This window comes from Myxocyprinus asiaticus, chromosome 21 (assembly GCF_019703515.2).
Source record: "Myxocyprinus asiaticus isolate MX2 ecotype Aquarium Trade chromosome 21, UBuf_Myxa_2, whole genome shotgun sequence".
Taxonomy (NCBI): Eukaryota; Metazoa; Chordata; class Actinopteri; order Cypriniformes; family Catostomidae; genus Myxocyprinus; species Myxocyprinus asiaticus.
The window spans coordinates 7,798,622-7,817,376 of NC_059364.1; the positions used below are offsets into that span (position 1 = coordinate 7,798,622).

At 40.3% G+C, this 18,755-nt stretch overlaps 1 protein-coding gene across 1 annotated transcript in view; it reads right to left on the reverse strand.

Annotated features, from left to right (window-relative positions):
* cdh23 (cadherin-related 23) overlaps positions 1 to 18,755 on the reverse strand; it is a 340,743-nt gene that overhangs the window by 300,130 nt on the left and 21,858 nt on the right. Inside the window, exon 3 of the mRNA XM_051648347.1 lies at positions 6,688 to 6,762. Within this exon, the coding sequence (XP_051504307.1) occupies positions 6,688 to 6,762 (75 nt within the window). The remainder of the gene's footprint in view (positions 1 to 6,687; positions 6,763 to 18,755) is intronic.

The following is an 18,755-nucleotide window of genomic DNA, read 5'->3' on the forward strand; positions in this document are numbered from 1 at the left end:
CAAACAAATCATAGAACAGTGAAATTTCTCACAGAAACATCATAACGCTGCTCCGTCTAGTTTGCACTCTACGCCATTATTTCAAAGGAGACAGATGACGTGACCTCCACTGAACATCCTCTTCCGCCCTATTGGTTGTCGCTGCAAAAAGTCGCTCCTCATTTGCATAAAGTTTAACTTTTCTCAACTTTGTCGTGTCACTCGCCACGCCCACATCTAGTCACCAGAGGTCGCTATCGATCGTGTCACTGGAAGTCGCTCTCATTGAAAATGAATGAGATTAGGTTACTTTGTCGCTGAAATTCGCTGCATGTGTGTACGGGGCTTAAGGCAGCAAAAGAATAGTGTTCAAATGTTTAGATACGAGTAGATTTTAGTAGGACTGGGCCAAAACTATTATCGCTAGATTTATTTTTATATCATTCAATATCGATATTTATCACTTTATACATTTCATAATATTAATGGGGAAGAAAATTCATTCATTTGTTAGACCTCAAGAATAAATGTATACATAACTTGTTTGTTTACAAGTAAACTCCACAGGGTAAGCTACCTTTTTATTTGAAGTTTAAGAAGTATACTCAGTTTAGGATTTAATCCTGCATAAGGTGTGTGTGTCCTTGTAGAGCTGAGGAGGGCGGGGCCGGGCTGGAATGAGACACACCCGGTCCCCAATCAGCCTGATGGGGCGCGCGAGGGATAAAGGCGGCCGGGGACGACAGTTCGAGAGAGAGAGAATTGCAGACAGCTGTGCTGTGTTTTTAGTTGTGTGTTTTTGGTTGGGTTTTTGGTTAATAAATTATTATTTAAGTTGTCAAGCCGGTTCTCGCCTCCTCCTTTCCTCTAAACCCCCTTACACTGGTGCCGAAACCCGGGAAGGAGGAGGGATTCCCGTCGCAGAGTCCTCGACACTGCCGTCCACCCAGGGGAGCGCCGCTGCCGTCCGACGGGGGACGGAGTAGCCCGACTACCCGGACACGGGGAACGGCCGCCGTCCGCGAGGCGAGTGGGGACGGGACTCCCCGACCGCCTGGAGCGAGGGAGCCGCTGCCGGGGGCGGAGGAGTGCCCTGCCGTCCCCCGGGAACGCGGAGGGGTCGAGAGAAGACCGCCGTCCGCGGGGGGAGGAGGGAAGCGACTCCCCGACCGCCTGGAGTGGTAGGGCCGCTGCCAGGGGCGGAGGAGAGTCCCCACGGGACGCCGGGAACGCGGAGGGGCGTTCTGTCCGCTGGGGGTCGGAGGTCTGACTCCGGTCCGCCCGGGGAGGAGCGGCTGCAGTCCGCCTGAGAGGGTGGAGTAGTGATCGAGGACCACGCGACGGCGCATCAGAGAACCGGTGAGTTTCTTTTTCTCTCTCTCCACTCTCTCTCTCTGCCGCTCCGTGTTGGCCTTTCCCTCGCCATTTTGTGTTGTTTTTTCTCCTCCCAGGTCGAGGAAGGCGGGGAGGACCCGCCGGCAGTCGGGGCATAAGGCACGCCCCCCCACCCGGAGAGGAAGGGTGGGGGGGATGTACGTCATGCCGGGGGCTCCCCGGCCTGAGGCAACGCCGGGAGGAGTGTAGAGCTGAGGAGGGCGGGGCCGGGCTGGAATGAGACACACCCGGTCCCCAATCAGCCTGATGGGGCGCGCGAGGGATAAAGGCGGCCGGGGACGACAGTTCGAGAGAGAGAGAATTACAGACAGCTGTGCTGTGTTTTTAGTTGTGTGTTTTTGGTTGGGTTTTTGGTTAATAAATTATTATTTAAGTTGTCAAGCCGGTTCTCGCCTCCTCCTTTCCTCTAAACCCCCTTACAGTCCTCTTTTCGATGAAATTTCGCCAATTTAATCGTCTTCAGCAGACGTTTGACTCCACTGAAAGACTTTCTTGTGACGCTCCAATGGTGCTGATGTCAGGGTTGCTGTTATGTTCAGTCGATAGCTGTATTGCATTGTCAGTGCTGTCTTGTTCAGTACACAATGATATCACATTAGCCATATAGCTAGGTGCTAGCTACCAGCTACCAAGCCTCATTACTGGTTTATATGACAACAGAACTATGCAGCCGCTAGCCAACTAGCCTTATAATTCCTAACCGGCTGATTTAATGACTGTGATTCAGTAGATTAGTTTTGTGTAAAACTTTGCATTTTAGCAACACACAACTGATCCAATCAGAAATATAAATATTTAAATATAAAAAATTATTCAAAAGTTTATCATCAATGTCGAGGAATTTTTTCTCGATAATATCGATATTGCTTTATCGCCCAGCCCTACATTTTAGGCTTTGGTTCTGTGTAAATAAAATGTTGCTCCAAGCCAGCTGGCCCTTGTTATGAAACTCAGCTTGCATCTGTCGAAAGCATTCTGTCGAGTGTGTACAAGTATCAACACACAACTGCATCATCTTTGCAGTGTAAAGGTAACTATCAACAGTTAAAATGATTAAAGAAGAAAAAGACCAGTCACAGTTCAGCAAATAGATTCAGAAAAAAGATATCCGAAAGAAGACCGATACTGATTGGCGAACATTCTAATCAGTAGCTGGGTTTTCATCCACGTATTTTATTTTATTTTATTTTATTTTGCGAATTTTAGGAAACATCAAAATGCGAATAAAAGTTATATACTCGCTTAAGGTGGATACATTTTTTGTTCAGTTAGAAGACATACGCATAAACTACTTTGGAAACACATTTACCGAATATATTCCTAGATGTGTGTAATGGTGGCCAGCTAATAGATAGCTGTGCAATGTGTATAAGCCTCACTCTCCTGACCTCAAGAGGTGCACTAGTGACTGACACTAGGGGCTGTAGCCTTTAGCCTCCTTGTTAGCGCACCCGCCTCCCATGCCTGAGACGCCGGTTTGAGTCCCGTACGGAGCGGGTAGAACAGAAGCGTAACACGTGCATCAATGAAGACACGTGACTTTGCCTAAACAAGTCATGTAACTGATCAATTCACTCATAGCTAGACTAACCAGCGGGCCAATATCATTGCATAGAATCTCAAATGTTGCTATGGTCATTATGAAATGCTGGAGCGAAAGCCTGTCATCAAAATGATTGGCTACAAAACATCTATCTATCAAGTCAATGGGAGATTTTTAAACTTAAATATTAACTTAAAATCATACTAAAATGTTTCAAACTTAATCTTAAATGTCAATAAAATTATAAAGTTTACAAACACCAACAATATAGCACAATTAACACTGAAATAATTTATAAAAAAAAAACAAAAACAAAAAAACAACAACAATGTTTGAATAGAGTCTGTATGTTAAACAGTTCAGGCTGAATTAATTGCATGAGATTAATACTTCAGGTTAGAATGTTTGTAACCAGAATGTTAAAGTGCTGCCTTGCAAGCAAGCACTGTAATGAGTTATTATATATTAGCTGCACAGATGTTCAGCTCTTCTGTAAACATGCAACACACCCCTGCTGACTGTTTGATTTAAAGGACTGGCTGGCAGAATTCTGAGATTTTTGGGATAAGTGTGGTATGAGCATAAGTGTATTTGCAGTTCAGAGAGCATCCTATCAGTGAAGTGGCCTGATAGATCTATTTTAAATCCAACTCACGACAACAAACGGCAAGGTGATGAAAACCCTGACACTCTCAAATTGCCCTGTCAATCATCAGAGTCCCTAAAAATGCTGAAATAAATACAGGCACAGACATAGACTTAAAGACAGAGACTGTTAGAGCAAAGAGCTGCTTGAAACTAAGCACAAACACAAAGTTAAATCTATAAAGACAATACAACAACACATCAGAAAACTGTATGCTAATTGTGCTGCAATCATGTACTTAAATGTAAGTTTTTAAATGCTGAAAAATGTTCTCCTGATCTACTCCGTGAAGGCGCTGTCATATCTCATTCAAATAAATACATCACAGAATATGGCATATCGCAATCGGTCACGAAACATGTGATCGCCAGTGAGCATTTTACATCACTGCTGTAAAACCTGCGTCGTAACACTTCTTGATGTGGCAATTGTTCAGTTTTTAAATCAATGCAGGTGGTGACAGTTACAGTTGCTAAAGCCGCTAAGGTGAATGGAAACAAAAAATTTGAAATTTGGGTATATTCCTCACACAGAGCTATCTGACAACTTGAGTTGTAGCACACAAATAAAATGTATTACTTTTATGATTGTTTTTATTGTGCTCTTGTGGTTTATTTTATGTTTTGATTTTTCGTGCAGCAGCATATTCTGAGGTCATTAAGGTCATAAAGCTATTTTGTGTTCCATAGCAAACAAAATCAAAATTAAATGTTTAGTGAATGATTAAATCAATTATAGAATTTTAAGTCATTTAAACACTTCAAAGTTTAGTCTTGGTTAAAGTGATATAACCATTTGAAATGAGTTGAAAACGGCACCAGAAATCACAAAGAACAGAATGAAACCATTATAATGTCAAATAAATAAAATGTGTTAAATAAATGTGATGGAATTGAACATTGAATTAATCTCACTGATTATTAATTAAATAAAATTGACAGATTAATTCTATGGATTCAATATTTGATTGTGCGTTTCTATGTCTATGAAAACATAAGTAAATGTGCATTTGCTAGAACCACACTTTTCGTAAGAATACATATGAATTTTCATGAGATCGTGTTGTTTAATATCAAAGCTGGCAGTAGATTTGCTAGCTGACACTATACTGCTCTTGAGGAAAGTGTTTAAATGTCTATTGATATTTCAATTAAAAAGTTTTATTCCAAAAGAAATCAATAGTTATTTGGACAATGTTTAAAATAATAATGGTACCCCTGAACTAATTAAAACTATATATTTTTTTATAGAAATGGGACTGTTATCCTTTCTGGTAACACTGTATCTGTTTGCAAAGACATCAAAAACACTTATGAAATGAATCAAAATAAACAGCTGACAGGAGTGCACTACTACAGTGTGTACATTAATTAGGAAATGTAAGAATGGGAAAATTCATGGCATTTGTTCATGTTTCAGCTGGGGTCTCTGAGACCCCCCCAAAAAACGAGGGTTAATAATTCTAATGAATAATTTATAATTAACATTTCTTCAATTAATAAATATATTCTCTGTGTTCCGACTACTGTCTAGAAAGTACAAAAGAACTCAAACATAGTGCAAACTATGTTTACTAATGCTGGATATCCTGTATAATGTATCAAATGCACAAAAAGTGTAGCTTTGCAAGCTTACAATATATAAAGTCAATGTATTTGAGTGTTTTGAAATGCCAAGGAGACAGAAACAATGTAAGAGAAACTCTCCCAAAAAAATTATTCTGGATAAAATAGTGTCTTAGACAGATAACTGGTCTTTATAAGGGAGGGAAGTTATTTTCTAGGCCCAAAACACAACAAAGGTGCTTCATTCTAGCAATTATACAGAAATTCCAAATAAGCATTTAATTATTCCGTTCATAACAACCGAGAGGATAAAAACCGAAGCGATTAACAAACAGTAGGGCAAACTGGAAACTGAGGGTTAGATAAAAGTGCAAAAAGCAGCTTATGATAACAAGAGGTCACAGTTAAATAAACATGCATGTTCTTTGACCTAGAGACTGGAAAAGGGGAAACAGGGATTTAAGACAGGAAGAGAATGAATAAGGGATAAAGAGATATACAAAGAGAAAAGATGGGAAGTATATTACAGTGAGGACAAACTGACTTATACTGTTTGCACACACACACATAAATATAGAAATGCATAAACGTGCCACGTCATACTGGCCACGTCATACAGCACTTTATAAAATGCATATTCTATGAAAGCCAAACATCCGTGTGGACAGGGTTGGGGAGTAATGGAATACATGCAACGGGATTACGTATTTAAAATACAAAATATAAGTAACTGTATTCCACTACAGTTACAATTTAAATCATTGGTAATTAGAATACAGTTACATTCAAAAAGTATTTTGATTACTGAAGAGATTACTTTACATGTTATTGTCATTTGTTTCATTTAATATTTAGTCCTTTCAATTGGAAAACATTTATACATATAAATGATGCGATCCAAAGTGCATTTGAACAGCGGTGAAACACTTTCTTATGATGTGTTACATTCATACGAGCAGACAGAGAAGTAAGTTTGAAGTAAGTCTGGAGCAGAAGAAATAGAAATAAACCTTGTGTAAATTGTCAGCTTTACGCTAAGCTAAAATGCTATTTCTAGCCATTTTACATGCACGTTACCAGGCACGATCATATTTTTTATCAAGAAAATTCACGTTGGATCATAATTTCTTTTTTTCTAGTAAGACCTTTGATATTAGGGCAAAAATCATATTCTTGATTAATAATTTTTGAATTGTTTTCCTGTAAAAATATCTAAAAATCCTTAAAACAAGATCAATTAGATTGATCATGTTTTAGAAACAACACTACATAAGATATTTAGGTTTTTCAGAGAATGTATTTTTAACATGTGTATTTTGTTTTACTGTACTGGCAGTAAGTGAAAAAATCTACCAGTGCTGAAGAAGTAATCCAAAGTATTTAGAATACGTTACTGACCTTGAGTAATCTAACGGAATATGTTACAAATTACATTTTACAGCATGTATTCTGTAATCCGTAGTGGAATACATTTCAAAAGTAACCCTCCCAACCCTGAGTGTGGATACAACATACAGTAAGAATCTCTATGAATTCAGATGTAGGGCAGTGACACTCACCCACTGGTGTGTCCTCATAGATGAGCAGGTATGACTGGAAGAAGTAATTCTGGAAACGGGGAGGCTGATTAGAGGCTAGAGAAGAGAGAGAGAGACACAGGTCTTAATAAAAGAACACACACAGCAGCAGCAGCAGCGACATAAGACAGCAAATAGGAGATGACATCGATCAACACATCAAATGAACACTCTCGGAGCCTTCTCCAATCAATACCAGGGCCAAGTATGTGTGTCTGTGTTTGTGTGTGTGTGAGTAAAAGCATGTGGATGTGTGATTTAAAAGTGACACCCAGCCACTCCTACACTCTTAAAAATAAACATTAATCAATGGTTCCTTGCAGCACCTGCAGCAAAACAAAAGGTCCTTTTTATAAAGATTATTTATTTATTTGTTTATTTTGCTGAATAAGGTTTTTTTTTTTTCAACATAAAGTTCTAAATGTAACGTTACAGTCAGGCCAGATTGGAATCTGTCAACTCCATAATTGGTAGTGATTTTGGAGGAAAATCAGTGGAAAGAATTCTGATTGTTTTCTAAAGAACTAGAGTCTAGAAAGTCCTTTGTGAAACATAAAGATTCTTTAATCATATCAGGCTGTAAAACCCTTTTGCTTCTAATTGAAACCATTATTTTGAAGGGTATACACTCACTAAGAACTTTATTAGGAACACCTGTACACCTACTTATTCATTCGATTATCAAATCAGCCAATCGTGTGGCAGCAGTGTAATGCATAAAAATCATGCATATACAGATCAGGATCTTCAGTTAATGTTCACATCAACCATCAGAATGGGGAAATAAATGTGATCTCAGTGATTTGGACCGTGGCATGATTGTTGGTGCCAGACGGGCTGATTTGAGTATTTCTGTAACTGCTGATCTCCTGGGATTTTCACCCACAAAATTCTCTAGAGTTTACTCAGTGTAACGTTGTAGCTGGCATAGGCAATGACGATAACGATGAAGTGAGAACCCAAGTGCAATTTATTAAATAAACGTGAAATCCAAAACCCTAACTACACGTGAACTAAACTAAACATGACTTGACTTGACTTGACTTAAACATGGCTTGACATAAACATCTACAATCACATTCAATACTTGACAACCAACAGTGGAAAACATGAGGGTTTAAATACATGGACATGGGAGAACATAAACCAATGAACAAACAGAGCTCTAAACAAGATCATTCAACAATGAACCAATGAAAACAAGACACATGAACATGGAGGGAAAACAGGACATCACATGACTAGGGAACAGGAACTAAACTTTTCAAAATAAAAGACATGAAATACATGAACACACACATTAAACATTGCATATCCCCCCCCACTAGGGGCGGCTCCCAACTTGAGGCATGGCGTGGGGCATGGGACCAGGGCCCTGAGAGGCTCGAGGGGTGGAGTTGTGGAAGGTGGGTTTGTGAGAGACTTGAGGGGTGGAGCCATGGAAAGCGGAGCTAGCTCAGCGACCATGACGAGGAACTCTGGCTCGGTGGTGGCCATGACGTGGAACTCCGGCTCGCTGGCGGCCATGACGTGGAACCAGTGATCTGCAGGGCAAGGTCGATATATTGGGCGAGGGTGAGGGTACTCTTACTGCCTGGCATCAGAGAAGAGATGGGCTCATAAAGTCCAAATCGGAAACAGTCCTTGAGGGCCACCTCATTAAAATACACCCGGTAGGCCAGAGCGCAAAAGTCCTCCACATAGTCCTCCAGGGGACGATTCCCCTGACATAGGCGGAGGAGCCGGATTGCTGGGTTCATAGTCAGTCAAGTATTCTGTAACGTTGTAGCTGGCATAGGCAATGACGATGAAGTGAGAACCCAAGTGCAATTTATTAAATAAATGTGAAATCCAAAACCCTAACTACACGTGAACTAAACTGAACACGAACACGAACACGAACACGAACACGAACACGAACACGAACACGAACACGAACACGAACACGAACACGAACACGACTAGATTTAAACATGGCTTGCCATAAACATCTATAATCACATTCAATACTTGACAGCTGACAATGGAAAACATGAGGGTTTAAATACATGGACATGGGAGAACATAAACCAATGAACAAACAGAACTCTAAACAAGATAATTAAACAATGAACCAATGAAAACAAGACACATGAACATGGAGGGAAAACAGGACATCACATGACTAGGGAACAGGAACTAAACTTTTCAAAATAAAAGACATGAAATACATGAACACACACATTAAACATTACACTCAGAATGGTGCCAAAAACAAAAAACATCCAGTGAGTGTCAGTTCTGCAGACAGAAACGCCTTGTTGTTGAGAGAGGTCAACGGAGAATGGCCAGACTGGTTCAAGCTGACAGAAAGGCTACGGTAACTCAGATAACCACTCTGTACAATTGTAGTGAACAGAATAGCATCTCAGAATGCACAACCAGTCGAACCTTGAGGTAGATGGGCTACAACAGCAGAAGACCACGTCAGACACTTTATTAGGACCATAATGTTCCAAATAAAGTGCTCAGTAAGTGTATGTGCTTACCTTTCTACACTGCAAATGTATTTATTTAATGTAGATGTTACCATATGTAAATTTTTAAAGGAATGTTCCAGGGTAAATACAAGTTAAGCCCAATCAACAACCTTTCTGGCATAATGTTCATTGTCACAAAAAATCATTTTGACTCCCCCCGTTTACTTCGAAAAAAGCAGTTCAAGTAAAGCACTTACAATGGAAGTGAATGGGGCCAGTCTATAAACATAGACGTTGATGTTGTTTTTTTCTGACTTTATGTGAACGAAAAGACACAAATTTGCCCGTTTTCTCATTGGAAATAGGTAGATTTCAAAATATCACTGTCCTGGTCACAAAAGCAAAGTTTGTGGGAAATAATAGCCATTTTCTATACTTTTGAGGCAAAAGCAATTAGGAAATAACACTTACTACCCAGGAACAAAAATTGTGTTACATTGTGTAATGTGCTATTGAACACACTCCATTAGCCTATTTAAAGTTACATTTTATTGTAAATAAAAGATATGCATGTCAGAGGTGGGTAGTAACGCGCTACATTTACTCCGTAACATTTACTTGAGTAACTTTTTGGAAAAAATTTACTTTAATGAGAATATTTAAAGGTGGGTACTTTTCACTCTTACTCAAGTTAATTTCTAATGAATCTTTTACTTTGTTACAATGGCCAATGTTCCTGTAGTTACATTACTGGTTTTAATTTAATAAGTGTAAATAAACGCTCTGTCACTGGAGTCGAGTCCACCACTGCAGCAGCAGCAACTGTACCAAATAAACACTTTCTTCGCTCCACACCATGAAAAATAGTAGTTTTGTCATGCAGTGGCTTCATTTTACACCAAGAGAAGTGGATATTTCAAGATTAAAATTGCAGCATGGTAAGTTTTAGCGATTATGATAATGTGGGCTTGTCTGTGTCATTGTCAATTTCAAGGTGATTTTGTAACTATGGGCTCTTATGACCTCAGTTTATAAGTATATATTTTATATCACTGTTGCAATATATCAGTTCCTAAATCCATGTAAACATCTGTGTTAGGTGTAAATGCTTTGCGGATCACGTGCTTGACTTCTGGAGTACGAGCTGTCTGCACGTGCGCAGCATTTCTGCATTTGACAGATGTTCCGCGTTTTTCTCATGGACAACAGAGCTCTGAACTTAAATAAGCCTAACACGCTTTCAGATACAGAGATAAGGTGCAGTTTACCCTTAGTGTACAGAACTAATTATCTAAATTATTTAGACACTGAAAGTACTGTTACTACACTGAACTAAGAATCCAATCAGGACCTTTGAAATAGCAACAGTATATTCAGCATTGCTTATAATTGGACCTGTGGACATTGTTCACGTTTTTCACCATAATAATTACTAGAAACTGGTTTCCGAACTTCTCTTCTAATTGACAGGTTCATCCAGATCTGACAAGCATCCTTAAAGTGATAGTTCAACCATAAATGAACGCTCTGTCATAATTGTCAGCCGTAATTCCCAGACGTATTCATCCATTACGTTTTATGTTGAAGCAACTAGTTACTCACTACTTGAGTATTCTTTTAATTGGATACTTTCTTACTCTTACTCGAGTAGTTTTTTACATTACTACTTTTACTTCTACTTGAGTAATATTTTTTTAAAGTAACTGTACTTTTACTTGAGTAAAGATATTGGGTACTCTACCCACCTCTGAATCATATTTCCTTCAAGTGCTTCCAACAATTTTTTGTTTTTAAGCAGGTCCCTACTGAAATCTTTTTTTTTCCCCAAATCCATTTTTCCTTTTTTTTTTTTTTTTTTCAGAATTCCATATTTTAAAGTTTAATTTGATTTCATTATAAAATAGTGTCTAATCAAAAAATCTTCCTTACACTTTTAAAAACTTTTAACAAGTAAAAACATAACAACTACTTATCAACATACCATTGCATTTTTTAACAAACTTTCATTCAGTACAAAAGCACTCTTTCTTCTGATATAATGCTTTATTTTTATTATTCTTAAAATCATTATTCATTAATCATTGTTTAATATTATTATTATTATAATTATTATTATTATTTCTACAGTGAAGTTTACATTTTACTATACAGTTATAATATATTTATGTTGCAATTTCTTCAATTTCAGGCTTTTATTTTGAATCGTGCTTTTATTTTGATGTGTATTTTTGATGGAAGTTTAATCTGGATAAACCGTTCACTACATAGCACTTTTTTTTTTTATGCTTTTATTTCAAACAAAGACAAACACAGTACAAGGCACTGGGCCTGCCTAATACAACAAATTCTTATAATAAATTACACTATGTAACACAATTTTTGTTCCTGGGAAGTTAGTGTTATTTCCTAAATGCTTTTGCCTCAAAAGTATAGAAAATGGTTATTATTCTCCACAAACATTGCTTTTGTGACCAGGACAGTGATATTTTGAAATGTACCTATTTCCAGTAAGAAAACAGACAAATTTGTGTCTTTCTGTTCACATAAAGTCAGAAAAAAAACAATATATGAATCCAAAGTCCTTCTTTATCTGTGGTCTGATGAAGACACTGGCTTTGACCTTTGCCTCAGACAGCTTAGGGAAGAAGTCTTGAAGGTACTTGAAGGCTGCCGACTCCTTATCTAGAACTCTGACAAATTGTTTCATAAGGCCCAATTTGATGTGCAGTGGTGGCATCATCAACTTCCGGGGGTCTAACAGTGGCTCCTACTTGACATTCTTCCTCCTCACAGAGAACTCGGTCCGCTGTGGCCAGTCCCGCCTGTGGTAGTGCGCCTTGGTGTCCGTGCTGTCCCAAAGGCAAAGATAGCAGGGAAACTTGGTAAAACCGCCTTAGAGACCCATCAGGAATGCCACCATTCTGAAGTCTCCTATGACCTCCCAGCCGTACTCATCATACTTCAAGGCGTCCAGCAAGGTCTTGATGCTGTTGTAATCCTCTTTGAGGTGCACCGAGTGAGCCAGGGGAAGAGACGGGCACTTGTTACCATTATGGACCAGCACGGCTTTGAATATTACTTTAGTATAAATACATGTTAATTTGGATTCATATGCAGTTTTTTCTGACTTTATGTGAACGAAAAGACACAAATTCGCCTGTTTTCTCATTGGAAATAGGTAAATTTCAAAATATCACTGTCCTGGTCACAAAAGCAAAGTTTGTGGGGAATAATAGCCATTTTCTATACTTCTGAGGCATAAGCAATTAGGAAATAACACTTACTACCCAGAAAAAAATAAAATAAAATTTTGTTACACAGTGTTATTAACACTAAGGCACTTAAATTTAGAATATAAAGTTACATGTAATGGCCCAGTGTGATCATAAATGTGCAAATGCTGTGATTTAATTATACAAATGAGATAAAAATAATGTTTCAGAGTGGATTAGTGCTCTGCTCTGTCATCTCTCAATGCGAATGATTTTCATATTCTGTGTAGTTTCCAGTGTATGAGCGGTCTGCTTCACACATTCATTTAAAGCTCATGCAGACTAAGATTGCAGAATTTCACGGTTTAATAATCACACTAGGACATATCATGATTTTAATTTGATTAGCTGTGCATTTCAGTGTAAAAGGAGTAACAGAGCACATGCTCAAATAAGTGTGTGAGCGTTTGAAAGCAGTCATGTGTCAGTAAGACAGTATGTGCGGTGCTCGGTACTACCGGTTGTAGAGCCGAGGAGGGCGGGGCCGGGCTGGAATGAGACACACCCGTTCCCCAATCAGCCTGATGGGGCGCGCGAGGGATAAAGGCGGCCGGGGACGACAGTTCGAGAGAGAGAGAATTGCAGGCAGCTGTACTGTGTGTTTTCAGTTGTGTGTTTTGGTTGTGTTTTTTTGGTTAATAAATTGTTATTTAAGTTGTCAAGCCGGTTCTCGCCTCCTCCTTTCCACTAAACCCCCTTACACTGGTGCCGAGACCCGGAAAGGAGGAGGGATTCCCGTCGCAGAGTCCTCGACACTGCCGTCCACCCAGGGGAGCGCCGCTGCCGTCCGACGGGGGACGGAGTAGCCCGACCACACGGACGCGGGGAACGGCCGCCGTCCGCGAGGCGAGTGGGGACGGGACTCCCCGACCGCCTGGAGCGAGGGAGCCGCTGCCGGGGGCGGAGGAGTGCCCTGCCGTCCCCCGGGAACGCGGAGGGGTCGAGAGAAGACCGCCGTCTGCGGGGGGAGGAGGGAAGCGACTCCCCGACCGCCTGGAGTGGTAGGGCCGCTGCCAGGGGCGGAGGAGAGTCCCCACGGGACGCCGGGAATGCGGAGGGGCGTTCTGTCCGCTGGGGGTCGGAGGTCTGACTCCGGTCCGCCCGGGGAGGAGCGGCTGCAGTCCGCCTGAGAGGGTGGAGTAGTGATCGAGGACCACGCGACGGCGCATCAGAGAACTGGTGAGTTTCTTTTTCTCTCTCTCCTCTCTCTCTCTCTGTCGCTCCGTGTTGGCCTTTTCCTCGCCATTTTGTGGGTTTTTTTTCTCCTCCTGTTTCCTCCCAGGTCGAGGAAGGCGGGGAGGACCCGCCAGCAGTCGGGGCATAAGGCACGCCCCCCCCGGCCTGAGGCAACGCCGGGAGGAGTGTAGAGCCGAGGAGGGCGGGGCCGGGCTGGAATGAGACACACCCGGTCCCCAATCAGCCTGATGGGGCGCGCGAGGGATAAAGGCGGCCGGGGACGACAGTTCGAGAGAGAGAGAATTACAGACAGCTGTACTGTGTGTTTTCAGTTGTGTGTTTTGGTTGTGTTTTTTTGGTTAATAAATTGTTATTTAAGTTGTCAAGCCGGTTCTCGCCTCCTCCTTTCCACTAAACCCCCTTACACCGGTCTTGTAGAATCACTGGTATCATTACATCTTTTTTGATTTTAGTTCCGACTTGGTACCGAAGTACCGGTACTTTTGACAACACTACACAAGACGAAAACATTATACATTCTTAACATTATTTTAGTGTGATAAATTAACTTACTAACCTTTTCAATGTAAAGTTATGTCCAATACAAGGATTACAGGGTTTCATTGTCATGACAACAAAGTTACACAGATAGGGTTAGCAAGTGATTTTATCACACTGAAATCTTGTGTATAACAGTGTATAATGTTTACGTCTTGTGGCTATACTTTTGAAACAATATTTATTTTAGTATGGACCATTCACTTCCATTGTAAGTGCCTTACAGTAACCGCAATTTTTGCAGGGCGAAATTTAACATTATGCCACAAATGCTGTTAAATGGGGGCCTGGATAGGTCAGCAAGTAAAGACACTGTCTACCACGCCTGGAGTCAGAAGTTCGAATCCAGGGTGTGCTAGGTGACTCCAGTCAGGCTTCCTAAGCAACCAATTGGCCCGGTTGCTAGGGTGGGTAGAGTCAGGTTGGGTTAACCTCCTCGTGGTCACTATATTGTGGTTCTCCCTCTCGGTGGGGCACGTGGTGAGTTGTGCGTGGATGCTGCGGAGAATAGCTTGAAGCCTCCACACGCACTATGTCTCCACGGTAACGCGCTCAACAAGCCACGTGATAAGATGCGTGGATTGACGGTCTCAGATGCGGAGGCAACTGAGATTCGCCCTCCGCCACCTGGATTGAGGCGAGTCACTACGCCACCACAAGAACTTAGAGCACATTGGGAATTGGGCATGCCAAATTGGGGAGAAAAAAGGAAGAAAAAACAAACAAAAAAACAAATGTTGTTAAAGGTTTTTTACATTTTTACAGTACAATATTGTTTCTTACAGATTCTCCTTTGAATTTCTGCTTGAGTACTCAATATTTTACTACAACACACTTTACTCTGACATGTGAACACTTCTCCATTCATGCTTGTTGTGTATGAGACGTGTGTCTCCTGTGTGTGCGTGCGTGCATGTGTGTTCTCTTTCCAGGGGCAGCAGGAGACAAGCTGATTTGTCAGGAAGATCAGAGCTTTGATCATATGCATGGGTAGTGAGCCACTGAGACAACACACACTAGAGGCAGTGTGTATGTGAGTGTGTGTTTGAAGTGCTGGTGTTAGATAGGGTGAATCCCTCTTTGACTCGGCTTTGAACAAGTGAACGAGCCAAAGAAAGAGAGAGAGGGAGAGATGCAGAGCGAAAAATTAGAGCCATCGACTGTGCATCCGCCAATACACGCTAACCAGAATAAATCTAGAGTAACACATCAACCTGTGTTAATTACTGGACCATTACAGACTGGCAGCAGAGATTAAAACGCTCGGTTTTAGGTGAGTGACAAACTGTTTCACAGATTTGATGAGAGTTCCTGCCAAAAAGATAATTCTGCCACATGTGTCCCGTCTTCTGCTTATGATCTTTACACTGCAATGATAGAATTAATAATCAGCTCATTATTGCTGCTTAATGAAATTTTCAATGGCCACCATGCATTGAAATTAAACTGAAATGAATACTGAAATGAATAGGACTTAATTGAAATATAAAACTGTTCCAATATAACACTCTAAAGCCTGTTTCACATATCTTGCATCTGTTGAATGCAAGCGGCACATATCTAAGGCACCCATTTTAACAGCTTACAGCATTCACACTGACTATTTCAGCAAAAATATTAAAATATATGAACAGCAAACCTATCCATCAACATAATATTTTGCAATACAGGCTTTTTTTGCAGCATCATATGATAATGGATCCTCAGTTTTTGCTACAGAATTCTGTTTTTGCAGTGGGGGAGCCCCTGCTGAGCCATATTAGTTTGAAAACAAATAAAATACAAATATATTTTTTAAACTGTACATATATTTTAACTTAAATTATGTATTACAAAAAAGCAAATGTTTATTTTTGAAAACTGCAGGTTGTCATATATACAACCTGTCAGTAATGATACTGTTTAAGTTTCACGAGTCTTAAGTATACAAAACACCTCTTGCTTAATTTCTGCAAGTTCTAATAACTTCAGTTCAGTGAGTTTTCTGTAATGTTGATTCAGTAACCGTAATGTAATTAACATGAGACATGTGACATGTGAGACGGTACTCTGATTCATTCAGTGAAGATTTCATCAGACTGATTCAAATTGGAAACTCCTGAGTTGGATTCGTTTAAACTATTCATTAAAAGAACCGGTTCAAAAGAGTCATTTGCTTGTGAATCACACTGGTCACACTGTTTTTGCATGAAGCCCGCAAGGATAACTCATTAGAAAGATGTATTCTTTTGTCATTATTTTGCTATACACTGTTGCTTTTGGTCTCATTGCATTCAATTTAGACTGCAAGATCACAACTCTGGGAAAATGTCTTTACAAAAAAAATTATTTTCGCTTTAGATTCAAAAGAAGTGTAGCGTCGGAAACACGGAGTCACCCATTGTTTTAAAAATATGTATTTTGGACTTACACATGCAGTGACACGTGACATAACATTTTTAATAGTTCTTAATGGCCCACTCCCAATAACAATTACATAATTAATTGCCATTATTAAGGGAAATATGCAATGTGGTAACATAAAATCACTTTATTTTACAGATAGAGCTGCAGCTCTGTTACGCAGAAGACACAATGTCATTGTAAAAGCTCTAACGGCAGTTTTACACATGATGCATATGCAGTACGTCTGCAGTATATATTTTTTTCAGTGCCCATGTTAACAGGTTAGAGCATTCAGACTGCACGTGGGTGCAGCATGGCAATGCGTTGCAGAAGTGGTGCAGAAGCAGCAGTGCATCGGTCATTTCTGCACCGAGTCTATTTTTGCTGTGCTGCACGTGCTGAATTAAAGTGATAGCACGTTGTTCGTGGTCAAAATGAACATGGATTGACACGAAAATGTAGCAATTTCACTATAAATCTCTCAAACACATCATAGGCTTCTCTGCATCCCCTATTTCCACCCATGTTTCTCAGAGGTGGTAGCACTTCCCGTCTTTCTTCTGCCTCATCCAGCCAGCTTTGGTTCTCTGATGGATTTAAGAGGTAATTGTACAGGATGCATGCTGCATTGACCACAGAGCATTTTTAGGCTTCACATTAATCCTTGTATGGGGTACTCTCCATCTGGATGATAGAATGCCAAAGGCATACCCCACAACCATCCCCAATGGTGAACTACTTATCCATTGTTGTATTTGTGGTCACTGCAAATACGTCTTATGTGAAAGCACAATCAAGCATGTGCTACTTCCACTCCGCCTACGCACCGCATCTGCACTGCTTACGCACTGCTACGCATCTAGTGTAAAACGTGCGTAAGTGTGTCTGCTGTTGCAGCTACACTGCAGAGTAGCTTACATGCTGTAAATGCAGGATGTTTAAAACAGGCTTAATAGCTGATGTTCTCACGTTGTACCTCATGATTTTCTGGATGTGACATTGATTGAGGGCCTTTTAAATGAAGGGGTCGAACAGAAACTCTCATGTCATATCAGATGTCTTCACATAGCCATCATCATTTATTAGGAAGACACCTCAACCCTACCTCTCTTCCTTTAACAAATTCTGTATTTTTCCCTTCCACCTCTTACCCCTTGCCTTTTAAAGGAATAGTTCACCCAAAAATGAACGTTCTAAAAAAAAGAATAATAATTTTCTACTCACCCAATCTTTTTGTTCCACAACCACATACTTGGGTTTTTTCTGAGTCAAAAATGGTCTTTGGTTGTGACTGATATATACACGCCTCATCCACATACTTGAAGTTAGTTTACATAATTGCATTTACTGTAATTAATATATAACATAATTACTTCATTGCATTTCATGTTTACATTGGATATGAGTTATGTTTCAAGTATATGGAACCTTTTGAATACCACACATAATTTTTTTACTTTAAGGTGCTATGTGAAATCTACGGAGTCCTTAGACAGGGCGGGAATTTTTTTTCTGAAATAGTTTTGCATGCCCGTGCAATATATTCAAATTCTGCTAATTTTGTTAGTGCAGAAGACAAGTTTATCAGTGAAAAATGACTACAATTTTCAGTCTGTTTCTCAGACTAAGCTGTCTTATTGCTTCAAAAGACTTGTAAAAGTCGTGTCGACTACTTCTAAGGTGCTTTTTGTCGTTTTTGGAGCAGTCCACCATCCACTCCAGTTTTTGGTATGCACTATCCCTTTAAGCATTCTCTCTCTGTGCCGAGGGGTTCAGGGCTGAACAGGGATCAAACTCCCTCCTTAATTTACCTCGCTTTCATTTAACCCACAAATCCCTTAACCAATCGCAGACAGCTTAATAACTATCAGAGCACAGCTCCCACTGGACCAATGCGAGACACAGAGAGAAAGAGAGAGGGGTAGATGAAGAAAGATAGCGTGTGTAAATGATTGAGAGAGTTTCAGCAAAAGAAAAGGACACAGGCAGTAAGAGGGACAAGAGGGGAGTGAATTATAAACTCCTCTGGCCTGATGTTAAGTGGCAGTGACACCATGTTGTTAAACGTGCCGTGGTAGATTGGAGGTGTCCTGCTCTTATTCCAGACATCAGTCACAGCAACACACACACAAAGAGTGAGGAATGACAGGCGTGCAAGAACAGTGATGGAGTGAGATGTCGGAAAAAGGAAGGACAACAA